Genomic DNA, 18,885 nt, shown 5'->3' on the forward strand with positions numbered 1-18,885 from the left:
CCGCCTTGCTCCTGAACGCAATAAACAATCTCACAAACACATCCGCCACTGCCCACCCTCTCCATCTGCCCTCCCGGCCTTCTCAGACCTCCATTCTCCCGCTCTCTTCGGGCAGGGTCCCTAACGAGCTCAGGTTGAAAGAACATTTGCCACCTCCCCCACCCTCGTTTAAAGAAAATAAAGGAAATATGGAATAAAAAGAGCAGCAGCGAGAAACCTCCGGGACGACTCCTACCCCGCCTCCAAACACCAGCGCACAGCATCCCCCCCTCTCTTTGTTGTGGTTCTCCTTTGCTTCGGGCCACGCGGTGCAGCCGAGCAACCCGGGCCTGAGAGCGCACAGCCAGGACTATCTTAGGGGACAAGGGGGATTGTCTTTGGGGAGTCAAGCGCTCAGGACAGAGGTGGAAAGTGCGGCCTGGGAGCCAGAAAACAGAGAGAAGGGTAGACGGCTGGGTGGCAAATACAAAAATAGAAATAATTAGGGGGACCCCCACCAGCCTTTTGCGCCGGCTCCTTCCCCTCCAATTCGGGGAAGGTTCCCTTCGGCCTCCCGGGCCCTGGGACGCCCCCTGGCGGCAGCGGTAGCAGCGGGCAGCGCACGGAGGGCGCAGGGGACGCACAGGGGACTCCTGGGCACACTCAGAGCGGCGGGCGCGGCCCCCTGGCGGTGGCGACGTAGTTATCTGGTGAGCGGAGCCTCGTCCCTCTGGTCCGGCGGGCTCACAGCCGTCTTACTAAGCACAGCGGCCGAGTAGGGTAGGAAGCCGCTCTCGGAACGCGGCGCCGCCGCGCTGCAGCCGAAGTCCGAGCCTCCCCCGGCACCTGCGCCGCCTCCACCACCACCACCGCCACCACTGCCACCCCGGGAGCCCAGGGCTGCGGCAGCTGCTGCTGCAGCTGCTGCCGCCGACTGACTGCTGTGGCAACTGAGGCACGAGCAGGGTGCGGAGCCGCCGCTGGGGGGCGCTCCGGCCGCTGCCGCCGAGGAGGCTGCAGCCGCTGCAGCTGCCGCGGCCGCTGCAGCGGAGGCCGCGCTATTGAGCCCGGCGGCTGCCGCGGGAGCCTGGTAGAGACTAGGGTGGCGGAAGCTACACAGCAGCTCTGGCCGAGAGTAGGGGTGCGAGAGGGCTCGGAAGGTGTCCAGCGGCCGGATGGAAGTAGCGAAGGGCGACGAAGCCGCGGCTGCTGCGCCGGAGGCTGCAGCCGCAGCCGCCGCCGCCGTGACGCCCACGTGCGGGTAGTAGTGCAGCGGCACGTGCGAGTGGAAGGGGTAGGGCAGGCTTCCGGTGGCGGCCGCGTGCGTCATCATGTAGGTGTAGAAGCTGGGGTCGGCTGGGTGCGGCCAGGACATGGCCAGGCGCTGCCGCTTGTCCTTCATGCGCCGGTTCTGGAACCACACCTGCGGGGAGAGACGCGCCGCAGCCGAGTTAGGGAGCGCCCCATGTACACGGCCCCTATCCCGGGACCTCTGCCCCTCCCGGGCCTCGGAATGGCTTGGCCTACTTCTCTTCGACCACCCCAACCCCGAGTCCACTCTGCTCTCCCAGCTGGGAAAGTGTGGACGGCAGTGTGTGGACCGCGGTGGGCACACCGTCCTCAATGAAGAGAGTCTTCTCCCCCGCGCCGGGCTGCTGGGGCTCATCCGGCTTTTGCTCCCTTACTTCTTGCTGTGCTTTCTTGTCCCAACCCAACCTTTCCCCTCCCGCCACCCACCAGTGCCGGCCTCACCGAGCAACCGTCTCTCAATCCCAGGATTTGCACGGGGATTCTGGGCAGCCTTTGAAGAGAGGCTGCAGCTCAGTTTTTCTGAGAGGTCGCCGCGCGAAGTCTTGAGCCCTCCGAACCGCAAGGACCTGCCTCTAGGGGCACGGGTCCGATTTTGATATCGAAAGGATGATTTTGTTGGAATCGTTTGCCTTAAATGAGTGGCTAGACCAATGTCTCCATAAACGGGGAAGGGGACGTTTCCACTCCTCCCCACACTCTCTAATAAAGACATCATTCGTCACAACTCTAAATTAAAGAAAGCCCGATAAAACCAGAGGGAGACTTCCACACTCCCCCCCTATGCCGTGGAGTTTTTTCTTTTTCTGCAATGTGGAATGCTCCATGAAGGGCTCACCAAATCGCCTAACCTCCCGACTATCTCTGCCAGACGTATAGTAAAATTAATCACCTAAAGTTATATATATAAATAAAGACAATTTCGTTGTGCTTTTTCCCCCAGGAGGTTGCCCTTTTCCCATTGCCCAAGAGGAAAATGTTTAGGAAACTACTGTCTCAAACCAATCGATTTAAAAAATATAGTATCCTTTTCTCCATGTAACGATTTATGCGGAAAATAAATCTCCAAGATCAAGAGCAAATGAAAAGTTTCGCCTCTGGTTCCTCCTTGAGGAACAAAGACCAGCTGGGTTTGCCGCCTAGGAAAAAGTGGGGCCATGGGCATGGGCTGGGGGCATCTGGGCAGGCGTTGGGCACAGTGGAGCAGAGGCGAGCGTTTTCTGCATTGGAGCCACCATTCAGGGGCCTTCTTAGATTCGTCAGGCCGGACAACCGTTCGTATTCGGTAGCCAAGAAATAAATAAGCAATTCCTTTGGTGACTACCTCTAGCGGATTTCCAGACCCTCAGCTAAATCTAGCCACCCTGAAAGGGGAAAGGGGAAAAAGAAACAAATCAACCCAGATGCCCCGGGGGAGGCCAGGGCAGGCACGCACTGGAATCGATACCTTGATGGTGGTTTCGGGCAGGTTGAGCGCCGCGGCCAGCTCGCACCGGCGGGGCCGTGACACATAGTTCTCCCGGTAGAACTCCTTTTCCAGGCGCGCGATCTGCTCGCGGGTGAACGCCGTACGGTAGCGCCGCACTTGATCCGCGCCGGAGCCGGAGCCACCCAGCGCCGCGCCCCCGCCGCTGCCGCCGCTGCCTCCATGCAGGCTGCCGAGGCCTGAGCCCGACGCCGACGTCGTGGTGCCAGCAGCCGAACTGCTCTCTGTGTACCCTGGCAAACAAACGGCCAACAGCGCATGAGTCGCTGTAGGGCCGACAGCCCTGCGCTGGTGCTGCGCGCGGATCGGGAAGCCCCGTCAGGAAGGAGAGTCGCTGTCGGAATTGATGGGGTCTGTCATGCTTACAAATTGCTGCCGTTAATGGAATCAATAAAGTTTGGGGAGCCTTTCATAAGCAAATAATAGAAACGGAATTAGAAGGTTTCTTTTTAATAATTAGAAATTTTCAACCAAGGAGGAAAAGTGGCTTAGGGAAAATGCCTACCTCTGGGCGCAGTTTGGGAAGCTCTGGGTTTGCCATGGTCTGGAGAACGCAGGGCGGCTTTCTGTACGCTTTCTAACCTTTACTTGAGTCTTCGGGGTTTCAAATATTTTAAGATTTTCGAGACAGCAGCAGCTCAAACCCGAGCCATTAGGGGGTGAAATCTACTTTTCAACTCTTTCTCCCGCTGACCTAAGCAGAGACGCCTGGCAAGGCTTCCTCGGATTTACCCTGAAGAATGCCCCCTCCATCTGGCCCTGAAGGTTCAGGGTCAGCGGAGCTCAGAGCAGTTGCCCAGGGTACCTTTCTCAAAAGCAACTTGGCTGCTGACTAGGGGTCTACCGACTCGTTCGGACTCTTAGACACGAGCGCAGAAACGTTTTCTCGGACTCAGGAGCGAGGGCGGTGGGCCTGGTGTTCCAGCCTCCGCAGGCCTGCGCCTGGTTGGAAAGCTTAAGAAGCAGGACCAGAAGGCAGGGTCCCAGGCACACGTCCCGCCCCCGCCCGTGCTAGCTCGAAGTAGCTTCTTTTGGAGGGTCTGAGAGGGGCAAAGGCCCGGTGAACGGCCGGCGGGGGCCGCGGAGGAGCAAAGAGGTTGGGACTGGAGAGCGCGGTGCGGCGGCGCGGTTACCTTTGCCATTGTTTTCCTTGAGCTGAGAGGCGCCGAGGCCGCCGGGGGAGCGCAGCGCGGAGCAGCCCACCTCCACGTCGCTGCTCATTTCGGCCTCGGCGGCCGCCTCTGAATAATGACCCTGCTTCTTGCGGCTCTCGGCGGCGGCGGCGGCGGCGATTTCGGAGGAGACGGTAGTTTCGCTGCCCGGGTGCTGCAGGTTGAACAAAGTGTCTATTTCGAATTTGCCCTTGGCGGGGAGGTCTCCCAGAGCGCCGTGCAGGGGGGCAGACGGCAGGCGCGGGCTGAGGCGAGCCGGGTGCTGCGAATTTTCCAGGGCCTCGAGCACAGCATTGCCAGCCGAGTCGGACAAATTGGAGAATCTCTTGCCGGCCGTAGGGCTGTGCAGCCCTCTCTCCATCAGAATCATCTCTTTTCTTATTCTTTCCATCATCTCAGCTTTCTTAAAAATGTCACAGTGGCCCTGCTGTCCCGTCCTAATGATGGGCTGCGCCTAGGGCTAATTCTCATTCAGCCCCAGCGAACGCCTCTAAATATTATTATCTCTTTCGGAGAGAGGCGGAAAAAATGTGGGATGCCAGAGCGAGGGAATGACTGGTCAAAATGACCCATACATCCTTCCGAGCCCGAGATGTCATTCATCAAAAAGTAGCGCCCGCTCGTCATTAAGGTACGAATGACGCTGTTCGAATAATCATTTATTGTAACAGGTTTATAAGCAAATAAATACACGCTCCTGTCAGTGGGTAATGAAGGCAGCTTCAGAGCAGACAAATAGATCCAGGTAGGAGGCGAGAAGAGACAAGTGAGGAGGAAGGCTCCGGTCCTTTGCCCGCTCCGAGCCAGCTCTGCTCGCCCGGGGGTTTGGCCTCGGGGGTGAAATTGACAGTCTGATTAATAGAGCGCGCGGCGGCACATTTCCCCCTTCATTTAGGGGCATCATTACGCTCTCAGTTTGCTGGGTTGCCCCTTAGGTCCTAATCATGCAGCGCCTTCCTCATTTTTCCTCGGACACAGATAGGTATTAAATAATAGATAATGCTTTGACTTTCCAGAGTAGATCCTCAGGAATGGTTTTTTTTTTTTTTTTTTCTAACATTTACAAGCTGGGGGCGTAAGTGGGGGGGGACAAGGGGGAGGATGCAGGAAGAGTTGCGTAAGGAGAAGACCTTGCGCCTTTCCTGTCTGGATTACTTATCTTTCGGATTTCAGAACCAAATATGTATTTTATTTAACAAATAGGACGCAGGAGTTCTCTTCCTCCCTATTTCTTCATCTCAGCCTGAATGCTCTCCTCCCATCCCGAGAGAGAGAGAGAGAGAGAGAGAGAGAGAGAGAGAGAGAGAGAGAGAGAGAGAGAAATATATCCTAGAGTTCTGAAAGCGCTTTCTTGCTACGTGGCCGCGGAGGTGCATTGGGCCCGCGCCTCCAAACGGAAATCATTAGTTCCTCTCTGATTTTCTAACATCGTTTGCAGAGTGAGCTCTGAACTCGAAGTCCCGGTGTTTTACTTTTATCATCCTGCTGATAGGAAGCCTTCTAGCCTACTCATTTTCCCGAGGGGAAACGAACTAGGCTAGACGATTTGATAGCAGAATTCGACAGCTAACTTTAAACACAGTGGAGATTTACAGCGCCATACAGGCGCTCCGAATTCACTTTCACGTTGCCAGATTTGCCCCTCCCTCCTCAAATAGAATTATTTGCGGCAAAGGCGCTGGATTTGGAGGTCAAAAGAGGAAAGAGGAGACAGCCTTCTTCCCTTACCTCCCCGTTGCCCTCCCTTCCCCTTTGCTTTGCTTCCTTCTCTCTTTCCTCCCCTCATCAACCCCAGCCCTTACCTGTGGCCACAGGTATTCCCAGCGCTGAGTCCGGGCGCGGAGAGTTGCCGAACAGCCTTACTGCAGCTCCCTGCAGCCTGAGCTTGGCAGCTGAGCCTCTTGGCGATAACTTTGATAGTCATAATGACGCCGGTGGCAACCATTTTAACGAAGATCAATCTTCACTCAAGGCCGCTCCTCATCTCCCGCGGTTGAGCCCCACCCTTCCCTGACCCTCCAAGCACTGTGCCCACTCGCGGGCCTGTGGCCCAGCGAAGGAGAAATTCGCGGACTCTGGTGGAGGCGAGAGAGGACAGGGACGGGACGCGCAGATCCGCCCGTGAGCTTCTGAAGAGGCTGAGAGACCCTGACAATCTGGACGCTGGGCGCGGGTCCTGCATCCCCGCCTTTAGCGTCAACCCAGACCCCAACCAGGGCCCCCTCCTCTCCTCTCTCCCGACACACCCAAAACATTGGGGTGTGGAAGGGGCAAACCCGAGATCTATTTGCCCGTGGCTCTTGGCTCTTTCTTTTTAACCTTAGATCCGTTGGGGGCGCGTCAGGAATGTAAGGGGAGGCGAGGTGTGAAGTATATTTATATACACATATACACACATATAGTCGATGCCAAAAGTTTATCTTCTGTTCCCCTCGGCGCCAACTTATTTCAACAACGCAAGCTTTGCTTAGAAAATCAATTCCACCTCTTTAAGGTAATAAATGGAAAGCTCAATAGGCGGGTGGTGCCTGGTGGGGAGCGGGCACGGGGAAGGCAGCAGGGAACACAGAGTGGGCCTCCGGCACTGGGACTGGGACTTGACCCAGCGTCCCCTCCGCCACTACCCCATTGAACACCCAGCAACGAGCTACCTGAGTTCTCATTAGCGCGGCGGGAGCCCAGCCCTGTCAACGCCCCCACATGCTTCCTCCCTGCTCCACAGCCCGAATGCCCAGCTCTACTATTTATTCCTTGCAGTCGCTTCCCCCATGACCTGGAAAGTGTCCCCCAACCCAGTCCTCGCTTGCTCCAGGGACTGAATGGGACACCTTTGTCCAGGCTTCGGTCGTGGCGGGGGGCTGGGGTGCAAGACCCTGGCGGGGGGTGTGGGTGAGCCATGGCGCTGCTTGGGCGGAAATTCGTGGATGCCTTTATTGCTGTCGTTTGGCGCCCCCATCTGTTTTCCTCGCGGTTTTGGCTGCTGTAAGCTGGTTTTCAAGTCGAGAAAGCAGTCACTAGGGGTTAAGGTGAGAACTGATGACCCCTTCCTCTATCATCCAGCCCAAGGGTCTCCCACATCCTCCCTTCCTCTGGGACCCGACGCCTCTGGTCCCAAAGGCTGCGCCAAACCGGACCTCAGTCTGTTGAAAGGGAAAACACTATTTCTCAGCAACACCTTCATTCATTAGTGGCTTTGAAAACTATTTTTGCATCTTTTAAATAACACTGATATTGCATTTCTAGCACGTTTATTTCAAAAAGCATGTCAGAGACCACGTCAGCGAAACTATTCACAGTAAAAAACACTATAATGTTTCCACTAACCTGGGTGTAGCAGATAATAATGTTTCATGGGGTACAGTGAGCATTCCATTCCAATATTTAATGTCCCTTAATTTATTCAGAGATTCCACATCCACTAGTAGTAATATTGGTTAACTTATATTAAGCTCTTACTATGCAATTCCAAGTGCTTTTTACATGTTATCTTGGCTAAGGGTCACAGCAACTCCATGAAATTTAAACTATTATCCCTTTTCCAGGGATTATGAGCCAGAGGGGTTCAGGGACTTGCTCGTGATTTTAACTTATCTCTGATTATAAAGTCACAAGAGTTGTTTAAATCCTCAAGCAGCATTTTTTAGGTTAATACTCTCATTTTGCATATGTCTTATGTAAATACAGGCCTACCTCAAAAACCATTGAACCTATATAGAGAGTAGCAAGAAGAACGCAGTTCTGTTTACGTGTTTTGATGAAATACTAAAACTTGCACAGGTCCCAGAATGTGAAGGCCGAGGCTGGGAACAGGCCTGTCTAATGTTCCGGGTGGTTAGATGCAGCCTCTGGGAGCATCAAGGTCTCTTACCCACTACCAAGGTACAGGACCCACTAGATAAAAGAAGACAAGTATCCAACCCACGCCCGCATGCTTTGGCAGAAATTTTTAAGATGGGGCAGGAAGGACTTTTTCGCATGGACTGAAAAGCACTTTTTGTTCTAGAGGAGTAACGACTTAAAAGAGGCCTAATTTTTTGGTTAGGCTTCCAGACTAAATATTTGTTTCTTGAGCAGCAGCGGGTCCTCTGAGGTGAAGTGGTAAACACTTTTGGCCTATGGCTGCGGGCAATAAAAATCTGTCCAGGCTGCCTGAGGGGAGGGGCGCCGGTAAAGCCGGAGCTGCAGCTAAGCCCCGCGGCTGCCGCTGCCGTGGCCTGGCTCTCCGCTCACGCTGGGGGCTGCGGGACGCTGGGGCCAACAACCTGCGGGCCTGCCGTGGGATGCGTGCTCGCCCAAGAGCTGGGGCTGCAGGGTGCGGTGGGACGATAGGACCGCGAAAGCCTGGGCTTTGAGCCTCGGGCTCCCTGTCTTTAGGCAAAGTGAGGTTTCCACGGCTGCAGGTTTCGCTGCATAAGGGAAGAGCGGATTTGGCGATTCCAGTCCTCACCTCGTAGTGGCAACTTTATGCTGCCATCCCTCGGCAGGCCAGCCTCTAGCTATCTGTCCCATCCGAGTCTCTCCGGTTGCTTCGGTCTTTCCTCCTCCCTCTCCAGTCGCAATCCCGCGCCCCACGGAGGACGGTCGTGGTGCGGGCGTTGGGGAGTACTTTCTTCCTGAGTTCTGGGGCTTCGCAGACCCTAGCTCCAGGGCCCTCAGACGCCACGGGAAAACTTGCAGGGACATCTAGTGCCAAACGTGGGGAACTGCGCGCTGCCGGGCTGGGAAGCGGAGCCGAACACTGCCCCTCTGCCTCCCTCTAGGCTCCCCCTTCATGCTTGGGAACTTTCCTCACCTTCATCCCTTTGCCCGGCCAATGGGGACAATGTGGATTCCCCATAGAGACTATGGACTCTGCGGAATGGAGATAGGTAGGTAGACAGACATTTTCTTTTATCTCAAGCGGCCGACAGAGTGAGAATTTGCTGGACTTAAAAATAGTTTTGCTAGTGAAGTGTATTCCAAGGACAACCCCTCACCTTGAGATGTAGGATAAAACTACAGCAAATTAGGGACCCAGCTTTTATTTTTCAAAAAAGGCTACAAGTTACTCAGGGCCTCCGGCTCTTGCCACACCCTCCTGCTCCCTTTCACAGTGAGATTAGTGCTTTTCAATGGAAGAGATCCTCACTGTGTTTAATTCTCTCCAAGGCTAGAGAAGTCCTCTCCATCCCAAACAAGGGCCCGCCGTCCTGCATGAGGCAAACCTGGTTTCACCAAATAATGTTTCTGGTTTGGAGGGGGTTTGGGGTTGTTGTTGCTGCAAACGCTTTTCATTTGATAAAGCCTAATCGTGCTGTGAAACCCAAATGGAGTATGTCTCAAAGGTGGAAAGTGCTCAAATGCAGATTCCACTGTCTGGTTGTTGCTGGAGTCCCCTTTTTTCACCCCAGGTTTGGTTTGTTGTTGTTGTTTCTTTTGATTTCGCCAGCCTGAGTAAAACTGGGGTGTTCCCTGGAGAGGGAAAATTGGCTCCAAAGTTGGTGGAACACAGATTTGGTTAAGAACGATGTCCAGCCAGTTCTGCTACACATCAAGAGTTTACTTTGGAATTAAGACTCTATTTCTACATGGAATATTTGGCTTCTTACAAGTTAATTAGGAGGGTGTCCTGCACTTCCTGATCATGGCCATCAAGACAAATGCTTTCAAAGGAGTCCGCAGGACCCTACTCTGATAGAATCCTGTGATCCTGGCCTTAATGGCCACCGATTATGTGGTTAATTGAGCTCATTGCTGCCTTGGCAAGCAGAGCAACTTCAATAAATCTAAATCACAGCCTATATCTGCCCATTCCTCCAACCCAGGACAGGAGGAAATTTTGAAAGATAATCTACTAGGATGAAAAGACAGAATGTGACTTCCAGAACAGCACTGATGCTTAAAAAGGGTGCCTCTAGAGGAAAAGAAGGAAGAGAAGCAAGTGATGGGATAGTAAAGTGAGACTTTGGGTACCAAAGGGCCATCCTGAATTTTTCACCAAAATCAGGAAGAGTGGCAAAACTGGTTTCACTGAAGACATGAATGTTTGGAGACCTGTGTGTTCCCCAAGGATTTTCACTTAACAAAGCCTGTTTCTGTTGTTAAGACCCCTGCATCACACACCCACACACAAACACAAGGCTTAGTCTGTGCTCCTGGCCAGCTAAAGAAACTGATTCCTGCTAAGTTTAAACCAGAATGAAATGTTTCTGCAAATTCAGCATCAAAATTTCTCCCCTACCTGGCATCCCCAGCTTGTAAACTATGTGTCTTATTTGTTCATAAACAAAACAGTCTTGACTTTGCCTGGTACTCAACCAAAGACTTAGGATTCAACTTTTGCCTTGAGGTGCTGGGCTTGGGGGCCCAAATGGACAGTCAGACTCCCTATTCTAAGGGCAAAGCCCTCCCACAAAGCTGGGACCCCAAAGGCTACTCTGGAAGCAGGTTCGGCAGCAGAATATCCAGAGGCAAAGATCCTAATTCAAAATATTCCTGGCTTCTGAACATCCATTAGGATGAACAGAGAAACCTTTTGTCCTGCTGTGAGAAGGTCCCACAGGGATTTTTGGAAGCAGTGCCACCATTGAGAAATCCCTTTCAACCTGAGTAGTAATTCAGATTTTTCTCCCAGTCCTGCACAACTTAATTTGCTGAATGGAAAATTCAGCCAAAAGTGATGGACTGCTTGAAATCAACAAATCTTGTCACATTCTTTTCATTTTCATTTTACTTTCTTTGTGGTTAAACACATAATTGATCATCAAAATATACTTAGTGAGAAAATGAAGCAGAAGTCCAAGGCACAAAACCACAGATATTTAATTTTAAGAGACTAATAGTTTGTTGGTTCTAGTTATATCTTAGAAATATTTCAACCAATTTGCTTTTTGGAGTCATAAAAAAATTAAAACTATCTCCATGTTTTAACTCTCTGAGGAAGAGAAAAGGAGACATAGGGAAAATAAAAGCATTTCAGAGTAGCCCATGGTTGGTGGTTTGATATCATAATTGTTTGGTAAAGACTCAGCCAAACTCTTTTTAAAAGTTAGCAACCCCGTCGTCTGGCCACGGTTGGCCTTTTAAAAATGCCTGACGAGCTTTCATTGCTGACTTTAGCCTTCTTTTCCTAAATAGTGAGAAAATTGTTCTCATCAGCAAACTTCTATTCCTTATAATTTCCTGTAAAATTCAGGCCCCTCCCATCTCAAATTTGATCATGAACATGTCTAGAACTTCAAAAATGTGAAACAAAGTCTCTTGCTTTTCCTTTCCAACACCCCTCTCATAACTTTCCCCTTTATTTGAGCCTTTTATGGTTACTGCGTTTTGCGTGTCAACACTCCTAACACCAGCAGCCCACCCTGAAATGCCAGGCCAGGCCAAGGAGGGCCTCCCTGGCTCTCTTCCTCATCCTACTCAGGGCGTCTTTGGTCGGGGAACAGTGGTGCTGGGTGACAAGCTCTTACCAATCACAGGCTTAGGGGAGTGATTTTCTTGGAGATGGACTGGCTTGGGGAGTGTATGCCACAGAGCCAAATGGGCTGTGAAGGATCCCATATCCACCTCAGCACCCTGAGCTAATTGGATCTAATATTGTTCCCAAGGTAGAGCCCCAAAGTCACTGCAGGACTCTCATTAGTGCCCCATTAATTGCTGAGATTGAGGGATGGTGGGCTGGATCTCTGAGGCTGAGGAACAGCAGAAAGGGATGATGAGGGATAGGGCTGTAATCCCTAACACCCTGGGAGCATAGTTCCAGAGCTGGCCCTAGCCCCACCAGCACTGCCTTGAACCCACCTAACCCCTTGAAGTCAGACCGTTTCTCTGGGCTGCTCCTATCACAAGCTCAGAATTTGCTTGGAAAAAGCGCCCTCCTAATTTGCCCCTCTCAGTTCTCTGCAGTTGGCAGCTTGGAAAAGGAAGCGAAACAAAGGTCCCTGGGAAAGTGAAGTTTTCAATTAATCTGGTGTGAGGAACGGGCGGGAGTGGGTGGTGACTGCAAAATGCGAGGCCGGTAGGCTGCTAGAGAGACACAGAAGTTTCACTGCGGGCGGCTGAGTGACTTTCTCCCCGGCGCCCTTTACCGGGTCTTTCTGCCGACTGAGGAAGAACCCGGGAGAGCTGAGGAGTCCAGGTCGGAAGCGACTCCCGGCTGGCCCGAGAGTAGAGGCGAATGGCGTTAAGTAGGCATCCATGGACTTTTCTCTCTGGGACAGATTGTCAGGCTCACCGCGCGGACGCCTGCCTTTCATCTGTTTAAGTCTCTGCCGCCAGCCCCAAGGGCGCCTCGTGGGCATTTTCCGGCCGGACAGCCTGTGTGTATAGGAAGGGTCTGCTCCAATGGCTCATACCTTTGTGAAATGCCTTTGCCCGATACCAGTGCGCAAGGTAGGGCAAATTAGCTCACTCAGATTTGGGGTCTAGAGGTCGACTAACTGAGGGATTAAGCAACAGGATCAAAAATGGGCCTGTTTTCACATCATTCTGATCATCTCTGTCCTTCATCTTCATTTTGCTGTGCAGCTCTGGGAGCCGAGGCGAGGTGGCAAAAACAGCAGTTGCCGAGACAAGGCGCAGGCCTCGGCGCCCGCCTCGGTTGCAGAGAGGGTCCGGGATGGGCCCTCACGCAATCAACTCGTGGGGGTGGCTGCAACGCAAACGCCTGGGTAGGCGGAGGCGGGGGGAGGGCGGGAATGGGAGGTGGACCCTGCAAGGGGCAGAAGAGGGGTGGGGGCCAGGGTGGGTGGGTCCAGCCCTGCCTGGGCCGGGAGCCAGGGTCCCCCGCGCCCCCTACCCCCACGTGGCTCTGCGCAACCAATGGCACGCCCCCGGCGGGCGCCCTCAGGGCGGGAGGCGGCCCCCCGACCGGCCCAGGCCCCCTCCCAACCTGAACTTCCTTTTTATAAACGTCTCTCGATGAGCTAACCTGTTGGAGGGCGGGCCGGCGGGAGGCGGGAGGCTCACAGAGGGAGAGACGGCTAGAGGAAGAGGGCGGGAGCGAGCGAACCAGAGAGAAAGGAGAGGAGGGAGGAGGCGCGCCGCGCCATGGTGTCCTGCACGGGGCCGGGGCCAGGGCCCGGGCCGGGCCAGGCCGGGCCATGAGCCGCGCCGGGAGCTGGGACATGGACGGGTTGCGGACGGACGGCGGGGGCGCCGGGGGCGCCCCAGCCTCTTCCTCCTCCTCCTCCTCGGTGGCAGCGGCGGCGGCGTCAGGCCAGTGCCGCGGCTTTCTCTCCGCGCCTGTGTTCGCCGGTACACATTCGGGACGGGCGGCGGCGGCGGCTGCTGCGGCTGCGGCAGCGGCAGCAGCAGCCTCTGGCTTTGCGTACCCCGGGACCTCTGAGCGCACGGGCTCCTCCTCGTCGTCGTCATCTTCTGCAGTAGTCGCAGCGCGTCCGGAGGCTCCTCCAGCCAAAGAGTGCCCAGCACCCACGCCCGCTGCGGCTGCTGCAGCGCCCCCGAGCGCTCCAGCGCTGGGCTACGGCTACCACTTCGGCAACGGCTACTACAGCTGCCGAATGTCGCATGGCGTGGGCTTACAGCAGAATGCGCTCAAGTCATCGCCGCACGCCTCACTGGGAGGATTCCCCGTAGAGAAGTACATGGACGTGTCCGGCCTGGCGAGCAGCAGCGTACCGGCCAACGAGGTGCCAGCGCGAGCCAAGGAGGTATCCTTCTATCAAGGCTATACGAGCCCCTACCAGCACGTGCCCGGCTATATCGACATGGTGTCCACTTTCGGCTCCGGGGAGCCTCGGCACGAGGCCTACATCTCCATGGAGGGGTACCAGTCCTGGACGCTGGCTAACGGGTGGAACAGCCAGGTGTACTGCGCCAAGGACCAGCCACAGGGTTCCCACTTCTGGAAATCTTCCTTTCCAGGTAGGGGCGATGGAGAAAAGGGACCGACATGAGGGAGTGGGAGAGAGAAGGAGAAAAGACAAGACTAGGAGTGTGCGCCCCTACTTAAGAGTGGGTGCCTGTGCTCCACACTTGACCAGGGTTAATCCCGTGGAAGTTTGTCCAGTTCGTGTGAAATCTGTAAATTCCTCCTATGATTTCAACTGCCTCCGTCACTGCCCTTTCCTTTCTCTGCGCAGCGCAAACGCGTTTTTCTCCTAAAGTTGAGGGTCTCGGCATGCCCTTTGCTCAGGCCTCTCCCTTATTCTCCTAAAGAGGCCTTTAAGAAGCCTCACAGAGTTGGGCCCCCACTTTCAAAGACTTCACTACCCCAAGGTGACCACTGAATGCTGTTAGATCAAGCCCACGAGCTCCAAAAACAGGAACACGGGAAATCAAAATTTGAGCAAAATGTGTCTCATACAAAATGAGACACATTTGTATGTGTCTACGTATGTATGTTTTTATGCAACCGACATTTGCAGAAACTGTCCTCATGAACGTGCCCAATAACCACACCATAAAAATGTAATCTTGTTAAGATGCCGGTCTGAGAAACTGTGGTAATCAATCAAATTAAACTTTGTTGTTAAATGCAAATAATCTTTCTTTAATAACAGGTAAGTATTATGTCTATGTAAATAATAAAGACTAACAGCGTGGTTTTTTTTTTTTATTTCCTGCATGCCCTGCAAACACACACACACACACACACACACACACACACACACACACACACTCCTCAGCTAGGTGCTCCAAATATCCCATTCGAATTTTTCTTGTGCTTTTGTTTGTACCAGGAGATGTGGCTCTAAATCAACCGGACATGTGCGTCTACCGAAGGGGGAGGAAGAAGAGAGTGCCTTACACCAAACTACAACTCAAAGAACTGGAGAATGAGTATGCCATTAACAAGTTCATTAACAAGGACAAGCGGCGGCGTATCTCGGCTGCTACGAACCTATCTGAGAGACAAGTGACCATTTGGTTTCAGAACCGAAGAGTGAAGGACAAGAAAATTGTTTCCAAGCTCAAAGATACTGTCTCCTGATGTGGTCCAGGTTGGCCATAGACAGTTTAGATGCCCTTCGGTTATCTCCAAAAGGCCTTTGGAAAGACTTGAATATGTATTTAATTTCCCCCACCCCCTGCCAATGGTGGCAAATTTTGTGAATTGTTTTTCTCTCTTCACCTTATCTGGCTCTAAAATCTTCTGCTGCCCAACCTGACTTTGTAGTTCTGATTTTTACTTATGATTGGTTTTGTTCTTGCCTAGGTTATATATATATATATATATATATATTTTTTTTTTTTTTTTTTAATGTTCTGTTTCTCCCTCCAGGCCAGTATAAAGGGACTTGAACTATTTTTTGAATAATCTCCCCCAAATGAATTTGAGAAGTGCCATTCTGATTTAAGTGTTTTATTTTTAAAAATCACTTTACTTGCTTGTTCCTAGCACTGATTATCTTCATAATCCATTAGGGCAGAACGGTTTGCAGTCATTCATATCCTGTAATTAGGTAATTGAATCGTTAGCTCTCAGCAGTTGCCCTGAAGCAAGTGGAAACAGCTCTAGGCAGGCAGTGTTCTGGGGTCACCCGGAAAGTGTAAAAACAGGAGGCTGAAGGTACTGTGATGGATTTAAAAGTGGCCACCTTATTAAATAGGGTTTGTATCAATATTGAAATTAAGACAAACTTTCCAACTTTGGGAATTTCACTTGCTGTTTTAATCGTATATTTTTATCATTCTGTAGGTTTGTGTTCTGGTAATCTTTAATTTGAAGCTCTTGTGTCCTCGTGGATGCCTTCATTTTTTGAGCTCTCGATGCAGATATTTAAATGGCTGCAATCAGTAGAGTGAACCGTGAATGGCATACATGCACCTCCTTTTCTTGGCCTTGGATCAATGGGTCTGGGATTGTGGCCATCTCCTCAATCCTCAAAAAGAGGCTGAATCAGTGTGATCATGGGTGGAAACTTACATCCAGAACCCAATGAAGAACTTGACTGTCTGATCAAATGCATTGGTTGGGCCTCTCATGGAGTTATAAAGCATCCAACAAACATGAAAAATGTAGAACTCCAAGGTACAAGAAGAAAAGCAGTGATGTTTCTGAAAGTAATGATAAATAATTAAAGTGCTGCATATTTATACAATTGAGAGATTATTTTTGTAGATGCAATGTCTGTGAACTGGGATACGTGGGCAGTGCTTCAGGCATTTAAAAATCACTTTTTACTCCTAGGGAGATGCCAATAAACAGAACTCTCTTGTTTTTCTGAGTCCTTATACATTTGTTTCATTTTTTTCAAGTTTGTGTTTCCTCTTGAAACTATTTTTATTTATTATAAAATCTTGATATCTTGAACACAATTATGCTCTCTATAGATGAGGGAAACTCAACACTAATTCTGGTTTCTGGAACCTTCATGCTCTCCACTTTTGCCCCCCTCCCTCCTGTTTGCTGGTGACTTTAACATAAGTAATGATGTTTTTAAATGCGAATATAATTTGCAGTGTTTAAAATGATATTTTCTACTAGACCAGCTCAAAAAAAATTCTCCAATAAAATTTTACTTTTACTATTAGCAGTTTATTTATATAGTCCTACTTATTTTTTTAATCGATATATATTTGTGTGCCTTTGCTTAGGAAAACTCACTTCCTTGAAAATTTTCAACCTAGAAAGACCATTATAAATACCTGGACTAAGAAGGTTTTGAAATTAGAAAGACATATCCATATTTGGCAATCAAAAAAGAAACATTTCAGGCTTATCCTATATCGCCTTCTCCAGGCGGTCTGCACAGAGCAATTGACAACTGAAAACACAATTATAAAACCCAAACTTCCAGACGCAATTTTTAGACACTAGAACTTTCTGTTTGAGGCCTTTTTGCCACTCAGGGAAATGGCCGCTGAGGAACTGGATGACTCTTAAAGGTTAACTCGCCACACAATCATCTCAGTGGTTACTAACGTTTTCGTATGTAAGTCAGTTACATACTGATATTTAAAACTTCACTTAGTATGTAAACTCTCCTGCTGGGAGGGTTCCCTCACGATTTTGTGAGGGAAAATGCAGAGACCTAAGGCTGGGACCTACTTTCGTTTTCTCTGTCCCAGCTCGATTTCTTTCATATCTTACTGGCGAAAGTGGACTGCTAACTTTGTTTTTGAGGGAGAGGGACAGAGAGAGAGAGGGAGATTTGATCGCGATTCAATCTCTGCAGAAGAAATAAGCCATGTACATGGGGCCAAGCCGTCTCCAACCTTACACTTCGGGAAGTGTAGTTAACATTTTTGTGGTTTTTCTCAAAAGATGTGTTTTCAGCAGAATTTTTTTTTTTTTTTTTTTTTTTTTTTTGAGTCCCACACTCCAGGGCTTCACTCCATTTCCCAGTTCTATTTCTCGGGGTTTCCCATCTTGAGTAGGGGAAATTGCCTCGAGGTTTTCCTTCTATTCTAGTTTTCACGTCAGTTCTCCCGCTCCTCCCCCCAAGAGAAATGGGAGATTTGCTGAAGATTAAAACTGTGCTCCAATGCTCTCCGGCGGAATCTGGATTGAGGGCTAAATCAATAACAGAAGAAGGCTTTGTTATTTATATGAGTTTCCTTTGCATTCCAAATTGCGGAGAAAGGAGAGGAACTGATAAGTGGCGGAGGCACTGGGAGTGAGGCCCTAGGGGAGCCCGGAAGGCTAAGGGGGCTTGGAGAGAGGCCTTTACTTCTGCTGGAGACAGGCCGCAGGGAAAGCGCCTTAGAAACTCGGCAGGTTTTTAGCGCCGCGGGTGGGGGACCGAGGCCCCTGTGTCTATGCGTGATTCTAGCGGCTAAGGAAGCATTGGAGCCGGGACCCACGGCCAGACAAAGGGGCGACTGCAATGCTTCCTCGCCTCTGGCAACCTCCTGGTCCCTTCGGCTCGGCTGTCAGGGGCAGCCTTGCCGCCAAGATCTCTGACTTTCGGGGGCGCTCGGCTGCATCTGAAAGCGGGCCGTGACGGCGCGGGCTGGCGACCCCAGGGCGGCCGCACCGCCCTTCACTGTTGATCTTGACCGTGCGGCTGCGCCTCGAGAGGCATGGAGCGCGCTCGCCATCTCCTGGGCGTTGGGCGGCATTGGCAGAGCTCGCTGTTGGCTCCTCAGCCAAATCCTTTTCCATTCTCTCAATCACCAGCCAAGCCACCTACTGCCGCTACTTTCCACCCCTACCCTCCCTTGCTCCGAGTCCCCAGCTCGCATAAGACTTTGTCTGCCAGACCTCGAAAGTCATAAACCCGGGGGATGAAGTGGAACGGCTGGGCAGGGAGCAATGTAGGGAAAGGAGTTGTTCTTGTCTTTCCTGTTTCTCACTTAGTTCTATTATGCCTCTAGTCCTGAGGCGCAAACAGCTGCTGTAGGGCTGCCTAAAGCTGCGAAGGAGACACCCCTCGGCTTGGAAATAACGAGGACTCGTCATGCACTGAAACGTGAGGAGCAGAGACTGCAGGGACCCCTGAAGCTGGAGCTTTCGGGAGTAACGAAGCTGCAGCTCCTCGAAGATAGAATGGGTTCCCCAAAATAAGAGCTCTTAGGGATCTGAGGCTTGTGTTCCCTTAAGTATCTAGGAACTGGGGTTGCAGCTCGTGCTTGCCTCCACCTCCCAAGAGAGGACGCGAGCGAGTGCCTGAGCTCCTAAGGAAACGCTGGCAGAGCCAGAGGAGCCGCAGACGTCCCCACCCCCAAGTCGTCACCCCCACCTCGCCCCCCCCACCGCTGCAGGAGGAAGAGGCCGATTGCGTTCCCCAGAGCCACCCAATTGGTCGCCATAACTCACACAATAAAGTCGCAGCGCGGTGGTCAGCCTTGCCCTCCGGCGGCGCCTGTGTGGTCTCAGTGCGGGAGTCGGCGGTCTAACCAATTCCAGCTTGGCTTGGGGACCGAGGGGCCTGCTTCAGGCTGAGACTGGCTCCGGTCACCGGGTCTCCAAGGGTCTTGGGATCGGACACAGGAGGGGAGAATCCCTAGTCCGCTGGCCGGACTAGGCAAGAGGGCCTGCCGCGAGGTCTGAGC

General features: G+C 52.0%; 2 protein-coding genes across 3 annotated transcripts; one reads left to right on the plus strand and one right to left on the minus strand.

Moving 5' to 3' along the window:
- Positions 1-682: 682 nt before the first annotated feature.
- Positions 683-4,339, minus strand: EVX2 (even-skipped homeobox 2). Its single transcript, XM_012471909.2, has 3 exons — positions 3,907-4,339; positions 2,735-3,006; positions 683-1,402 (listed from the first exon to the last, which is right to left on the minus strand). Exons 1-3 carry the CDS (start codon positions 4,337-4,339, stop codon positions 683-685), a joined length of 1,425 nt encoding a protein of 474 aa, XP_012327332.2.
- An 8,516-nt stretch (positions 4,340-12,855) lies between these two features.
- On the plus strand, positions 12,856-16,120 carry HOXD13 (homeobox D13). Of its 2 annotated transcripts, XR_001110517.2 has the most exons (3): positions 13,026-13,809; positions 14,628-15,498; positions 15,587-16,120. XR_001110517.2 is itself a non-coding variant. In XM_012471906.2 (2 exons), exons 1-2 carry the CDS (start codon positions 13,026-13,028, stop codon positions 14,876-14,878), a joined length of 1,035 nt encoding a protein of 344 aa, XP_012327329.1. In that variant the 5' UTR covers positions 12,856-13,025; the 3' UTR covers positions 14,879-16,120. The 2 variants fall into 2 exon arrangements, 1 of the variants encoding a protein (XP_012327329.1); XM_012471906.2 differs by having other exon boundaries at positions 12,856-13,809; positions 14,628-16,120.
- Positions 16,121-18,885: the final 2,765 nt, after the last annotated feature.

The sequence above is a fragment of the Aotus nancymaae genome, unplaced genomic scaffold (genome assembly GCF_030222135.1).
Source record: "Aotus nancymaae isolate 86718 unplaced genomic scaffold, 86718_ANA_hifiasm-v0.15.2.pri h1tg000008l, whole genome shotgun sequence".
In the NCBI taxonomy this organism is placed as follows: domain Eukaryota; kingdom Metazoa; phylum Chordata; class Mammalia; order Primates; family Aotidae; genus Aotus; species Aotus nancymaae.